This window comes from Siphateles boraxobius, unplaced genomic scaffold (genome assembly GCF_051911475.1).
Source record: "Siphateles boraxobius isolate OS27281-9 unplaced genomic scaffold, OSU_SipBor_1 29, whole genome shotgun sequence".
In the NCBI taxonomy this organism is placed as follows: Eukaryota; Metazoa; Chordata; class Actinopteri; order Cypriniformes; family Leuciscidae; genus Siphateles; species Siphateles boraxobius.
The window spans coordinates 10,413,852-10,430,351 of NW_027508908.1; the positions used below are offsets into that span (position 1 = coordinate 10,413,852).

General features: G+C 39.9%; 1 protein-coding gene across 1 annotated transcript; it reads left to right on the forward strand.

Annotated features, from left to right (window-relative positions):
* Positions 1 to 13,893: 13,893 nt before the first annotated feature.
* Positions 13,894 to 16,500, forward strand: LOC143753783 (galactose-specific lectin nattectin-like). Its single transcript, XM_077246501.1, has 5 exons — positions 13,894 to 13,964; positions 15,425 to 15,567; positions 15,725 to 15,865; positions 16,038 to 16,152; positions 16,329 to 16,500. Exons 1-5 carry the CDS (start codon positions 13,919 to 13,921, stop codon positions 16,421 to 16,423), a joined length of 540 nt encoding a protein of 179 aa, XP_077102616.1. The 5' UTR covers positions 13,894 to 13,918; the 3' UTR covers positions 16,424 to 16,500.

Genomic DNA, 16,500 nt, shown 5'->3' on the forward strand with positions numbered 1-16,500 from the left:
GCATTAGGACACACACCAGTCGACTCCATGACAGCTTAGCAATTAGATTTCTAAACTCTTGATCCATCATGATCAATAACCATAAACAGTCTAACTGTCAACACACCACAACATAACCTAAAACATATTACAATATATATATATATATATATATATATATATATATATATATATATATATATATATATATATATAAAAAAAATTATATCCACCTTACGTGTATCTATTGCATGTATACATACCTCTTTTTGTATTTTTTGTATATTGTTGTATATTGTAAATTGTTGTATATTGTATAGTGTATATATATTATATATATTATTTATTGTTCTGTTAGTGTGTATGGTACTGTGAGTAATTGTGCGCACATTAGATGTGTAATCTATGTAAATCTGATGTTTGCTATAATTGTTTACGTCACATCGTGTCATACTGATGTGTTGCTCGGAACTGCACCTAAGAATTTCACCCACTGTTGCACTTGTGTATATGGTTGTGTGACAATAAAAGGATTTGATTTGATTTGATATTTTTAATTATTATTATTAAGAAGTTAATGTTAATTATTAAGTAATAAAGTGTAGTAATTCTTAGCGTGTGTGTGGGTGAAGGAAGAAGAAGACAGGGTCGGCGAACTTGAGACTCGTACTTTATTCAGAATAAAAGAACAAACTAAAGGTGCGCTTGTGCGCCTTCACCGTAGTGTTCCACTACAGCACATAAATAAGAAACACTCTGGCCGCTGTACCAGCTCTCGCTGTATGTCTCCAGCTCTCAAGGTTCAGTTGAACAACCACTCTTCCCGATGTGTAACTCAGTCCATTTATAAAACTCTTTCCGATGTGTAACTCAGTCCATTGTCCGCCAGCAGGTCGTGAGTGTTTGGTACGAGTCCCCAGTCCTTCTCTCTCCCCGCTCTCTCATTCCTGGCAGCTTATATGCGGTCTCCACACCAATCACTGCAATCAGACACAGGTGTTCATCATCTGCACTTGACCTACTTACTCACCGCACAGCTCGCTGACTCGTCTCTCGCTACACGGTCTCTAGCCGTCCGGCCTTACATCCACACGCCCAATCGCACACTTCTTCGGGTTGGCCGTGAGCCCAGCCCTTCTCAGAGTCTTCAGGACAGCACGCAAATGCTGCATGTGACGCTGCCAGTCGTTACTATAGATGATAATATCATCCAAGTAGGCAGTGGCATATGCAGCATGCGGCCGGAGAATTTTGTCCATCAGACGCTTAAAAGTCGCAGGAGCCCCGAACAAGCCGAAAGGAAGGGTGACAAATTGGTGTAATCCGAACGGCGTTGTGAAAGCTGACTTTTCTTTGGACATAGGAGACAAGGGGATCTGCCAATAGCCCTTTGTTAAGTCCAGTGTCGAATAAAAACGAGCAGTACCCACCCGATCAAGCAATTCGTCAACCCTCGGCATTGGATAAGCATCAAACTTAGACACCGCGTTCACCTTTCTATAGTCCACACAGAAACGGACCGAGCCGTCGGTTTTAGGAACTAAAACTATCGGGCTCGCCCAGTCACTGTTGGACTCTTCTATTACCCCCATATCCAGCATAGCCTCTAATTCGTCCTGAACTACCTTTTTTTTTGTGCTCAGGTGAACGATACGGCCGGCAGCGCACCACCACACCCGGTTCCGTATCAATGTGGTGCTGAATGAGGTCCGTTCGACCAGGTAGGGGAGAGAACACATCAGCAAATTCAGCTTGTACATTTTTAACGTCAGTGAGCTGGGAGGGCGAGAGGTGATCTCCACCAAGAGCCAGCGCGAGAGATTGTGGTTTTGTGTTCGCTTCGGGCCCGAGATCCTCCTCCCCACTCACTACCGTCGCCAGCATCACTGACTCTGCCTCAACCCACTTTTTGAGGAGGTTGAGGTGATAAATTTGATGTGCTCCGCCCCTATTTGTTCGAACTACTTCATAATTGAGATCGCTAACCCGCCGTGTGACCTCAAAAGGTCCTTGCCACTTTGCAAGTAATTTAGGGCTGGAAGTAGAGAGTAATACAAGCACTTTATCTCCCGGTGCAAATTGACGAAGTCTAGCCCCCCTTTTGAACAGCTGACTCTGTCTGTCCTGGGCCTGTAACAAATTCTCCATTGATAGCCGCCCCAAAGTGTGCAGTTTTGTTCTCAGGTCCAAGACATACTGAATTTCGTTCTTACTAGCGGACGGTCCGTCTTCCCAAGTTTCTCTAAGAACGTCTAACATCCCCCGCGGGGCTGACGCCTATAGAGAAGCTCGAAGGGGGGAAACCCCTGTGGAGGCTTGGGGGACCTCGCATACAGCGAACAAGAGGGGTTCTAGCCACTTATCCCAATTTTTGGCGTCCTCGTGAACAAACTTCCGAATCATGGACTTCAAAGTGCGGTTAAATCGTTCCACTAACCCGTCTGTCTGTGGGTGGTAGACGCTAGTGCGAATCGATTTAACGCCCAATAATTCATAGAGTTCGCGAATAGTTCGTGACATAAATGCTGTGCCCTGATCGGTGAGAATCTCTTTAGGGATTCCCACCCGGGAGATTAACGAGAAGAGTGCGCTTGCAACACTTTTGGCAGAAATGTTACGGAGCGGGACTGCTTCAGGGTACCGCGTTGCGTAATCCACCAGGACTAACGCAAAGCGGTGCCCACGTGCAGACCGTTCTAATGGCCCGATGAGGTCCATACCAATTCGTTCGAAGGGGACCTGCATTAATGGAAGGGGGCACAACGGTGCTTTTGGGTTGGCCGGTGGGTTCACCTACTGACATTCGCGACAAGACGCGCACCACCTGTGCACATTCTCGTGAATGCCCGGCCAAAAGAATCGGCCATGAGCCGGTTTAGTGTCGCCATTTGACCTAAATGCCCCACTTTGGATTACAGTGAGCCGCCTGAAAAAGCATTTCCCGGCGGCTCTTAGGAACTAACAACTGTGTTGTATCTTCTTTTGACTGGGTGTCTTGGGTCACCCGATACAACCTATCTTTCAAAATAGCAAAATAGGGATAAGAGAGCGGTTGGCCTGGGTGGAGTAGCTGGCCGTCGATAGAACGGACCTGGTCAAACGCACGTTTTAACGTCTCGTCCTGGGACTGCTCCAGGGGAAAATCATCGCGCTCGGTGAGGATAGTTCTCTCCAGAGCACTCCGTTCCCCTGCAGCAGAAGCCAGAGGTCCCGGCTTAGCATCTCCCACCTGAACAACCGCTGTCTTTCCCTTGTTTCTCTTTTTCCAAGAGGCATCTGGACATAAAGACCTGAATAATTTCCCAAAAGCAGGCCAATTCGTCCCCAGAATTAGCGGATGCCGGAGGTGCGGGCTAACTGCTACCTCTACGCTATGCTTTTGTCCCCTAAATTGAATTACCACAGGCATTAAAGGATAACTCACCACCACCCCGTGCACACACCGCACCTTAACCATGCGGCTGTTTTCCAATGCCCCGGTTTGAATCAGGTTTTGATGAATGGAGGTTTGGTTGTAGCCTGAATCCACCAAAGCCTGATAAGCACCCCCCTTGATTCTCACTGGTATCTGGTACAGGCCAGTTTGATCGGGGGCATCCTGTGGCGCGTCAGGGACCCGGATCAGTGTCCCCACCTCCATCACCGGACACCGGTCGATAAAGTGTCCTGGGTCCCCGCAGGTCCCCTAGGTGGGAAGCGGGTCAAGGGATTGGGGTGGAGAGCTCAGGGTTGCAGGAACCGGGGCGGAGTGGTCGACCGCTGCGGGCCCCCTGGATGGGCCCCTGGCTGCCGGGACAGGTTCCGCCGGAGGCCCCGTTCTCGACCTCGGCGCTGGCCGGAGCATCAGCCCCCCGCGAGACCTGGGAAGGGGGACAGGTTTGGGGAGAGAAGGGGACGAGAGAGAGAAAGAGGGAGAGAGAGAGACAGATGGGAGGGGCTCGCCGACCCCTGGGCACGCCACCAAGTCATCCTCCGCCAGGTGGATGGCCTGGTCCAGCGACGTCGGGCGGTGGCACTGGACCCACTGCGTGGTCTTCTTGGGCAGATTAGCGATGAACTGTTCCAGTACCACCTTGCTGATAACCTCCTCGACGTCGCCTCCGTCAGCCATCAGCCATCTGCGGCAGAAGTCCCTGAGCTGCTGCGCCATAACGAAGGGCCGGCTGGACTCGTCCAGGCTCAGAGACCTGAACCGCTGGCGATGTTGTTCCGGGGTCCGGCCGACCCGCTGAAGAATGGCGCGCCTCAGATCTCCATAGACCAGAAGATTCTGGACTGGCAGTTGGTGGGCGGCTATCTACGACTCGCCGGATAGTAGAGGGATTAGCCGCATAGGCCAGTTAATTGGGGGCCATCCCCGGGCCTCAGCCGACCTCTCAAAAAGCTCCAGGAATGCCTCCGGATCATCCTGGTGCCACGTCTTATTGAGAGGCAGGGGCGGGGCCGAGGCCGTAGCTGGATCGGGGACAGCCCGAATCTCCCGGTCGAGCCAGCTCCGGAACAGCTCGCGGTCTTCTTGCTGGCCTTGGAGAAGCAGCTGGAACCGGTTATCTTGCGCCTCCTTTACGGCCAGCAGGGCGTGGTGTTGTTCCCGGTGAAGACCCGCGAGCGTTCGAATGAGGTCCGCAAATGGCGTTCCTGGCGGGTTCTGCATGGCGCCGGCACTCTTCTCCTTCCCGGGTTTCGGCACCAGTGTAGTAATTCTTAGCGTGTGTGTGGGTGAAGGAAGAAGAAGACAGGGTCGGCGAACTTGAGACTCGTTCTTTATTCAGAAAAAAAGAACAAACAAAAGGTGCGCTTGTGCGCCTTCACCGTAGTGTTCCACTACAGTACATAAATAAGAAACACTCTGGCCGCTGTACCAGCTCTCGCTGTATGTCTCCAGCTCTCAAGGTTCAGTTGAACGACCACTCTTCCCGATGTGTAACTCAGTCCATTTATAAAACTCTTTCCGATGTGTAACTCAGTCCATTTATAAAACTCTTTCCGATGTGTAACTCAGTCCATTGTCAGCCAGCAGGTCGTGAGTGTTTGGTACGAGTCCCCAGTCCTTCTCTCTCCCCGCTCTCTCATTCCTGGCAGCTTATATGCGGTCTCCACACCAATCATTGCAATCAGACACAGGTGTTCATCATCTGCACTTGACCTACTTACCGCACAGCTCGCTGACTCGTCTCTCGCTACAGACTTCGCGAGACCACGCCCCCCTCGCCACATAAAGTTATTAAGTTAATTATGAAAAAGTTAATAATAGTATTTTGTTTAGAAAATGTTTAGTTTGCCGTGTATATTTTTGGATTAGAGCAGATAACATTAAGCTGTCATATGGTCATGTTACAATGTGCCCCACCTATGGTGTATGTTGTCACATTTCACTTCCATTCTTTTTTCACTTCCATACTTTTTATAAAAAGTATACACTGTATTAATGAAACAAAACCACATAATTGTATTAGACGTGTGAATTTACACGAACTGAGAAAGTAAAAAAGTATTAGGTTGTCACACTCTCTCCACTACAACATGGCCTAACAATGTTACTTTTTGTTTTAACATTAACTTTGCTCTGCCTAAATACATTATTATTTAAGCATCTGAAACTGACATGAACAAGAGTTGATAGTGAATATATATTTCTGGCATTTTTGTCTACCTGTAAAAGTGAATGAGAAATAAGATAACTAATTCTTCTTGCAGCATATTGCTGTATAATAAAAGCAGCTATGTGTTATCTTCAGAGTGCATTCGTTTTAAAGGCGTTTCATGTGTGATGGATAACTCTGAAAGCGAAACGCGATTAAGACATGAGAAAAAATGTGTGAGAGGTTGTGAAAATGAAAGAGATACAGAGTGACTGGCATAAAGTGAAAAATGAAACATTTTTATGTTAAAAATTAAGTTAATAGAAACATTTTTACACTGGCCGTTTTCTCTGCCTGCAATGAAATTTAAATTCTTAAGTCATTAGGTTGCAGTGAATTTAGTTACTTTAGTTATGCTAATACATGATAATCAATCGGATTGCTTAAATTACTCTCAAACAGTGCATTCAGAATGTATTCAGTCCCCAAGTTTTTGTAACATTTTGTTATGTTGCTGCCTTATGCTAAAATTGACACATAAATCTGCTCATCCAGCCTCGCTGGTCAAAAGTATAAGGTAGCCTATGTTTTGCATGCTGGGATCAGCATGCCAAGCGGGAAAGCTGGTGGACATGGGAATCATACTGGTTTATGCTGTTTTTTTCAGCAGGGTAATACCCCATAATGACAAGAAAACAGATGTGTGTAGCTGTCTGATTAGCAAAAATGCAAAAAGAGACAAAATCTATGAAGCATTCAGACTGAGCTGCAGCAACTTTGGCTGACAGCGTTAAGTGGAGGTTGACACTAAGAGATCACAAATGTATCCATAAATACAAGATCTAGCGGTTTTATTATTTATACAAGACAATCCAACTTAGATCACAGTTACACAGTTTTAGATACATTTTACTCTGCCGGGGTGTCCATCAAGGCTGCTGGGGCTTACAGTGCTGTTGAACAGGCTGCCTCTGCAAGTCTACAAGGCAAAAGCACTCATAAAACATGAGGGTATGGATTTTTTCTAACCGTGGTTGAAAAGCAAGAAATTCCCGTGGTATTGCGGTAAACTGCATTAAATAATGGAACTGGAGCTCGTCTCGTAAATGAAACGAAACTCAGCGTATAGGCTACTTGCCTCACAGACATGAGAAATAAATAGAAAGTTTGAAATGTCTACTTTTAAACAAAATTCAAAACGAAATGATAAAATTGTACAGTAGCCTAGTCAGTTAAGGTCAGGTTTGCCGATGTGCATTTTGCTTAGGCTATTTATTTATTTTTGTCCCTGTGCGCAGATCGGAGACGGAGTTCACTGCTGAATTTCTGGGGATACAACATGGCCAATAGGCTATAGCCTATAGGGACTTTATCCTTTGAATATCTTTGCTGCATTGGATCAGTGTCCTTTCTAGAACAGCCAAGAGCTGTCTAGCCTCGCGGCAGCAGCGTCTTGCATCGCCCATAGACCTTAAAACAATCAGCGGATGGCAGTTTTGAAAATTGGTCAAAAAACGTTGGTGCGGATGGATGGTGTACGGATGATGAGTTTTGTGATGCGGTTGCGGATGAAATAATAGCCCATCCGTGCATCTCTAGTACGAATGTAATGATATTATTCGCCATGGAACATTGCCCCAACTCGCGAAAGGTCGGATTTACTCCATCTTTTGATGATAAGTTTTGTTTAGAAAACCTTGAATCTATGTAAGACAATGTCATTATACATAATCCATTTCATTAGAATCAATGAATCCATGTCATTAGAATCAATGAATCCATGTCATTAGACACAAATTACACACATGGGCAGGCCAATGTTTTTTTTGCGGTGATGACGGTGACGAGCTCAGATCCGCGGTAGGCGTCACCTGACCAAGGTATTGCGGTAATGTGGTAACCGTCCCAGCCCTAGACTTCAATGGAATGTATCACATAAATAGGATTCATTTACATTTAAATTATTTATACTTGAACATACTCTAACTCTTACAACTATTATTTTAATTTCAGAATGAGAGGACGCTGCAGACACTGCAAAAAAGGATATTCAAATACGCTCTGCAGGAAGTGCAATCTCCGTCTCTGCTTTTTAGAGGGAAAAAACTGATTTTGGGACTACCATTGCAAGTGAACACTGGACACTGTTTCTTTGACAGTTTTCAATCTGTTTTGTATTTAATATTTAATATTTATATTTTATGTTTATTTTTAATAAATTCTAATTCATAAAAATATGACTGTTGGGTGATTATTATTATTCATAATATTTACTGTTATGGTGTTATGTAAGCAATCAACACTTCAAATGAGCCCTTAGTTGTTCTGTATATTTGTTCTGACAGTGTAAGTGCAAATGCTGAAATTCTGCTCCCAAATAGGCCCAACGTTTGCAATATTACAAGATATCTTTAAAAACGTACTAAAACATAATTTAAAAAAAAAAATCCTTCATTATTTGCATCAGAGGCCTCCTACAACAACATCTGACAGGTGAAAAAAATATATATTTTTTTTCTATATTTGGGTCTTACAGGGCTTTCATATGGTCATGTACCCCTATGGGGTATGTTGTTACATTTCACTTCCATTCTTTTCGGGTAAATAAAAAAAAAAGTATACACTGAATTAATGAAACAAAACCACATAATTGTACAAGAAGTGTGAATTTAATGTGAAAAATACTCTGAACCCCAAGTGAATTTACACGAACTGAGAAAGTAAAAAAGTATTAGGTTGTCACACCCTCTCCACTACAACATGGCCTAACAATGTTACTTTTTGTTTTAAGCTTAACTTTGCTCTGCCTAAATACATTAATATTTAAGCATCTGAAACTGACATGAACAAGAGTTGATAGTGAACATATATTTCTGGCATTTTTGTCTACCTGTAAAAGTGAATGAGAAATAAGATAACTAATTCTTCTTGCATCATATTGTATAATAAAAGCAGCTATGTGTTATCTTCAGAGTGCATTTGTTTTAAAGGCATTTCATGTGTGATGGATAACTCTGAAAGCGAAACGCGATTAAGACACGAGAAACAAATGTGTGAGAGGTTGTGAAAATGAAAGAGATACAGAGTGACTGGCATAAAGTGAAAACTGAAACATTTTTATGTTAAAAATTAAGTTAATAGAAACATTTTTACACTGGCCGTTTTCTCTGCCTGCCATGAAATTTAAATTCTTAAGTCATTAGGATGCAGTGAATTTAGTTACTTTAGTTATGCTAATACATGATAATCAATCGGATTGCTTAAATTACTCTCATACAGTGCATTCAGAATGTATTCACTCCCCAATTTTTTGTAACATTTTGTTATGTTGCTGCCTTATGCTAAAATTGACACATAAATCTGCTCATCCAGCCTCACTGGTCAAAAGTATAAGGTAGCCTATGTTTTGCATGCTGGGATCAGCATGCCAAGCGGGAAAGCTGGTGGACATGGGAATCATACTGGTTTATGCTGTTTTTTTCAGCAGGGTAATACCCCATAATGACAAGAAAACAGATGTGTGTAGCTGTCTGATTAGCAAAAATGCAAAAAGAGACAAAATCTATGAAGCATTCAGACTGAGCTGCAGCAACTTTGGCTGACAGCGTTAAGTGGAGGTTGACACTAAGAGATCACAACTGTATCCATAAATACAAGATCTAGCGGTTTTATTATTTATACAAGACAATCCAACTTAGATCACAGTTACACAGTTTTAGATACATTTTACTCTGCCGGGGTGTCCATCAAGGCTGCTGGGGCTTACAGTGCTGTTGAACAGGCTGCCTCTGCAAGTCTACAAGGCAAAAGCACTCATAAAACATGAGGGTATGGATTTTTTCTAACCGTGGTTGAAAAGCGAGAAATTCCCGCGGTATAGCGGTAAACTGCATTAAATACTGGAACTGGAGCTCGTCTCGTAAATGAAACGAAACTCAGCGTATAGGCTACTTGCCTCACAGACATGAGAAATAAATAGAAAGTTTGAAATGTCTACTTTTAAACAAAATTCAAAACGAAATGATAAAATTGTACAGTAGCCTAGTCAGTTAAGGTCAGGTTTGCCGATGTGCATTTTGCTTAGGCTATTTATTTATTTTTGTCCCTGTGCGCAGATCGGAGACGGAGTTCACTGCTGATATTCTGGGGATACAACATGGCCAATAGGCTATAGCCTATAGGGACTTTATCCTTTGAATATCTTTGCTGCATTGGATCAGTGTCCTTTCTAGAACAGCCAAGAGCTGTCTAGCCTCGCGGCAGCAGCGTCTTGCATCGCCCATAGACCTTAAAACAATCAGCGGATGGCAGTTTTGAAAATTGGTCAAAAAACGTTGGTGCGGATGGATGGTGTACGGATGATGAGTTTTGTGATGCGGTTGCGGATGAAATAATAGCCCATCCGTGCATCTCTAGTACGAATGTAATGATATTATTCGCCATGGAACATTGCCCCAACTCGCGAAAGGTCGGATTTACTCCATCTTTTGATGATAAGTTTTGTTTAGAAAACCTTGAATCTATGTAAGACAATGTCATTATACATAATCCATTTCATTAGAATCAATGAATCCATGTCATTAGAATCAATGAATCCATGTCATTAGACACAAATTACACACATGGGCAGGCCAATGTTTTTTTTGCGGTGATGACGGTGACGAGCTCAGATCCGCGGTAGGCGTCACCTGACCAAGGTATTGCGGTAATGTGGTAACCGTCCCAGCCCTAGACTTCAATGGAATGTATCACATAAATAGGATTCATTTACATTTAAATTATTTATACTTGAACATACTCTAACTCTTACAACTATTATTTTAATTTCAGAATGAGAGGACGCTGCAGACACTGCAAAAAAGGATATTCAAATACGCTCTGCAGGAAGTGCAATCTCCGTCTCTGCTTTTTAGAGGAAAAAAACTGCTTTTGGGACTACCATTGCAAGTGAACACTGGACACTGTTTCTTTGAAAGTTTTCAATCTGTTTTGTATTTAATATTTAATATTTATATTTTATGTTTATTTTTAATAAATTCTAATTCATAAAAATATGACTGTTGGGTGATTATTATTATTCATAATATTTACTGTTATGGTGTTATGTAAGCAATCCACACTTCAAATGAGCCCTTAGTTGTTCTGTATATTTGTTCTGACAGTGTAAGTGCAAATGCTGAAATTCTGCTCCCAAATAGGCCCAACGTTTGCAATATTACAACATATCTTTAAAAACGTACTAAAACATAATTTAAAAAAAAATCCTTCATTATTTGCATCAGAGGCCTCCTACAACAACATCTGACAGGTGAAAAAAATATTTTATTTTTTTCTATATTTGGGTCTTACAGGGCTTTCATATGGTCATGTACCCCTATGGGGTATGTTGTTACATTTCACTTCCATTCTTTTCGGGTAAATAAAAAAAAAAGTATACACTGAATTAATGAAACAAAACCACATAATTGTACAAGACGTGTGAATTTAATGTGAAAAATACTCTGAACCCCAAGTGAATTTACACGAACTGAGAAAGTAAAAAAGTATTAGGTTGTCACACCCTCTCCACTACAACATGGCCTAACAATATTACTTTTTGTCTTAAGCTTAACTTTGCTCTGCCTAAATACATTAATATTTAAGCATCTGAAACTGACATGAACAAGAGTTGATAGTGAACATATATTTCTGGCATTTTTGTCTACCTGTAAAAGTGAATGAGAAATAAGATAACTAATTCTTCTTGCATCATATTGTATAATAAAAGCAGCTATGTGTTATCTTCAGAGTGCATTTGTTTTAAAGGCATTTCATGTGTGATGGATAACTCTGAAAGCGAAACGCGATTAAGACACGAGAAACAAATGTGTGAGAGGTTGTGAAAATGAAAGAGATACAGAGTGACTGGCATAAAGTGAAAAATGAAACATTTTTATGTTAAAAATTAAGTTAATAGAAACATTTTTACACTGGCCGTTTTCTCTGCCTGCAATGAAATTTAAATTCTTAAGTCATTAGGATGCAGTGAATTTAGTTACTTTAGTTATGCTACATGATAATCAATCGGATTGCTTAAATTACTCTCATACAGTGCATTCAGAATGTATTCAGTCCCCAATTTTTTGTAACATTTTGTTATGTTGCTGCCTTATGCTAAAATTGACACATAAATCTGCTCATCCAGCTGAACAAATCCAGCCTCGCTGGTCAAAAGTATAAGGTGGCCTATGTTTTGCATGCTGGGATCAGCATGCCAAGCGGGAAAGCTGGTGGACATGGGAATCATACTGGTTTATGCTGTTTTTTTCAGCAGGGTAATACCACATAATGACAAGAAAACAGATGTGTGTAGCTATCTGATTAGCAAAAATGCAAAAAGAGACAAAATCTATGAAGCATTCAGACTGAGCTGCAGCAACTTTGGCTGACAGCGTTAAGTGGAGGTTGACACTAAGAGATCACAACTGTATCCATAAATACAAGATCTAGCGGTTTTATTATTTATACAAGACAATCCAACTTAGATCACAGTTACACAGTTTTAGATACATTTTACTCTGCCGGGGTGTCCATCAAGGCTGCTGGGGCTTACAGTGCTGTTGAACAGGCTGCCTCTGCAAGTCTACAAGGCAAAAGCACTCATAATACATTCCCTTCGCTACAATTACTGTAGTACCACTGCTGAGCGGCCGGGTCACCGGCTCGGCTCCTCAGCAAAAACCTAAATGTGCGTTCCGCTTCCGTATTTATACCCGCACTGCAATGTGTAAACCTGTAATGTGCAATGGCTCGTTTAGTTTACACACTTAAAGGTGATTGGGCTCTCAGACGAGATACCAATTCATAAGGGACTTTATCCTTTGAATATCTTTGCTGCATTGGATCAGTGTCCTTTCTAGAACAGCCAAGAGCTGTCTAGCCTCGCGGCAGCAGCGCCTTGCATCGCCCATAGACTTTAAAACAATCAGCCCAATTCATAAGACGACATCTGACGTAATGTCTCCGTTCCCTGATGGTTACGTGCACAACCGAGACGTTCTATGTCTTGTTTAGTTTAAACCTTAAGTGAATTCAAAAATGCATTGACCCAGATTGCAATGAGAAGCTTGCACATTATCAAGTCTAAGGAAATAATATGAGTAAACATGTTTGAACCCATTTGGACACTTATCCTATCTTCAGTCATTGCATTATTTTTTTATCCATTGAAATTTGAATGCACAGGTTGATCTGTTAGGTTTACAGACATTTTAATTTAACCATAAACACAACGCATATCAAAATACAGGTAAGCTGTGAAAAATCAGTATGGAAAACGCCCTATTAACAGCTTTTTAGTTCTGCATCTCTTGATTTCACTAGTTTTAAGTGAATTATTATAATTTAAATAATAGACAATACTATTATCAAGATTAACATTTAGATATAATGGAAGTATGGATGTTACCTTTTGTAGCAATGCACCTGTAAATTGATTAGTAATTCAGGCACTATAGATGTGTGAAACGCTTTCTTGTGTGATGAAGAATAAAAAAAACTGAAGGTATTAAGATTGAAAAGGGGAGGAGTTGTGAAAATGAATGGAATAACATGAGACAACGATTACTGTGAGGACAGAAGACAAAAGTGCAAGGACAGCAATGGTAAGTAATGACCTTAAATTAACAATATATATATATATATATATATATATATATATATATATATATATATATATATATATATATATATACATATATATATATATATATATATATACACACACGATAACATGGTGTAAGATAACCCCCTCCCACCACCTTATTTTTTCTCCTGACCATCATCTCAACATATTTGAAGCATGGCTACGCTATTTTTTTAATTTATCTGAATATCGACATTTGTGAGATTTAGTCAGCCGAAATAGTTTTGAAGTTAATTGATCTAATTTTGTGTCCCTGGAAAAGTTACCTATAACATTTGTATTTTGTTGAATATCAACGGTTTTCTGTCTATTTGTTAATGAGGGATTTGTAGACACAACAATGTTTTTTGGATTTTTGTAGTAAAAGTGATATTATTTATTAAATTTTAATTTTGAAATAAAAATATAAAATGATAGACCCTTGGGGTAAAAAAAAAAAAAAATATATATATATATATATATATATATATATATATATATATATATATATATATACATATATATATATATATATATACATATATATATATATATATATATATATATATATATATATATATATATATATATATATATATATATACATATATCAAAAAAGTTATTATTGTTATGCTCATTTCCCTTATGTTTTTTTTTTTTGCAGTGGAAATCAGGATTTATTCGCATTCTGTTGATGACTCTTCTTTTGGGGGGTGGTAACTTCTCAACGATGGAGAGAGGTAATGTTTAATTCAATAATATATTTTTGTTAAAATGTCCAAATACCTATTACTTAAAACCCATTCCTAATGCAGTTGTTCCAACAAGTGTTCTGCCGGTCCCCCCATAAAAATATTTTCAAACCCTCCACCTTCATGCACCCACGTTAAGACAGTCTCATATGGAATACATTTAGTTAAAAATTATTAACATATGCATGCACAATTATCCATGAACTTTATTATTAATGAAGATTTAAACGAATTTGCAATTTGTACAAATAGAGACATTTTTGTGAATGCAAATGTTTTCTTATCATAATTCATGCATGCAACAAAGACGCGCATTCATTGACGTCATTTCTGAGTTGATCTCATTTGATTCATTTGGATTTTGAGACTTTCTTTTTGCAGTTTTCAAGCATTTCACAACCCACACACAAACAATTATAAATGAATAGGCCTGGGGCTAGTTCCCAATTGAAAGGGAAACACATTTTGGAAGAAGGATTGATGATGGATTGACATTTATTTAAATTGTGTTAATCAAAAAAGGTAGGCTACATAATGTATACATTTTTAACTTTAATTTTATTGTGCTTTATAGGCTACAATAGAAATAGCTTCAAATTAGATTCACAATAATAAACAGACTTAATGATGCAAACATGATCAAATATGAGACCATTTCAAATTCAGCTGTAGTAATTAAGTTTTATAATTCATCTAAATTCAGTTTTGACAATTCAGTTCAGTTAAATAACTGAACGAATACTTTAACAACTCAATGACTGTATTCATTGTGTGCTTTACATTTACTTAGCACTGGCAATACTTTAGCAGTCTTGTCCATGCTTAGTGCACTGCAGAACCAAGCATTCATTTATAATTTTACACAGCTCCTACTCAATTCTGATTCTTAAATCACACAATCTGGTGGTATGTTATTCCATGATTACAACCTCTGCAACTGATAACAGACCGCTCAAGCAGGTATTGTGAGTCATCTTGAGGTAATAAAATATGTTAAATTACTATTTTGTTTTCAATTATTTACCTCTGTGGAAAGATATGCTACATAATAAGCTGGATACTTTTGCAATGGTGTCTTGTGGGGTCAGTGAGGTTTTGCATTAAAATCTGCTGACTGTAGCTATACACTAACCCTCATAGCCTTGCCGCGACCCCCGTTTTAATAACTAACTTTTATCACAGTCAATAATTGACTGTAAGGCAGATATTGTTTAACAAAAACATGTGACCACTACATATTTTTCTGTATGTTGTTTATAAAAAAATGTTATGCTCATTGATATGACCCGTTTTGAGTATCGACAGCATTAGTATATTAACAGATATATAAACAGTGATATATTACAAGTTAACCCATCAAACTGACAAAGAAAAACTTCCAACCTATCATGTTTTTAAAATGCCACAGCCCTCAAAGTAATAGTCATGTGTGTGACACTGTCATTTAGGTTTTGATGTTGACCATAATAATGCCACTTCGTGGTGCAGTATGCCTAAAGCCTGTGATGTGTATGGCTTCACTGATTGGTTCAAAGTGGGCCGCTACTGTGTCAAATACTTCTATAGCCGTGCTAACTTCACTGACGCCGAGGTAGGTTATAGCACTGTTGGTTTAAAAAAAAAGATTATATTATTGCATTACAAAATTATATTGTATTATATTGTATTAATCTCCACATTATTACCTGCCTCGTTAAAAAAAAAAAAAAATGTTTTGTAGTCATTAAATGTTCTTGTTTCATACCCAGTTCAAGTGTAGGTCCAAAGCCCCTGGTGGACATCTGGTGTCAGTGCATAGTAAAGAGGATAATAATTACTTGCTCTGCCTTGTGAAAAAATGTAGCCCAAGAAACCTGCGCTTCTGGCTCGGAGGCTTTGAATTCTTCAAGGTAAAAAGACAGAAGTCTGAAGAAGTTCACAAACGGGGAGAGCAAAGACAAATGATTGAGTTGTTATTTTCTGTTTTTCATTGACATGCATCCACAAGTTTCTTACTACTACCCAAACAAACACCTTCTGACTTCAGTTTTTTTTTTTTTTACTTCCTTCTCACTTTTTCAGTCTGGTAAATTTTTTTGGCTTGATGGTTCCTTCTGGAATTATCAAATTTGGACACGTGGTGAACCCAATCACGTGTACACCAGCACGGAGGAATGCTTGGAGATGAACTGGAAAGGTAATGATGGAAAGACAGAGGAATCCTATAATGGGTTATAGGATAATCACATTAAATTTTAACTTGATGTTTGGCTGTTATTTATTATAGTGATATTGATGCTGTGAGGACAATAGGATGTTTGGTAAAACACAATGATAGACGAAGGTACATTTCACTTTCCCTCACATTTTCAGAGGTTGGCAAGTGGAACGACGACTCTTGTAATGTCAAGAAAAACTACATCTGCGCCTTCAAACGAAGTGACATGCTGAAAGTAGACCAGGAGTAGATGGAGCAGTTTTATCTGAGTATCATCCCATAAAAATTTCTGAATAAAATTATTTTCTCTGCATCAACAAAAAAAAC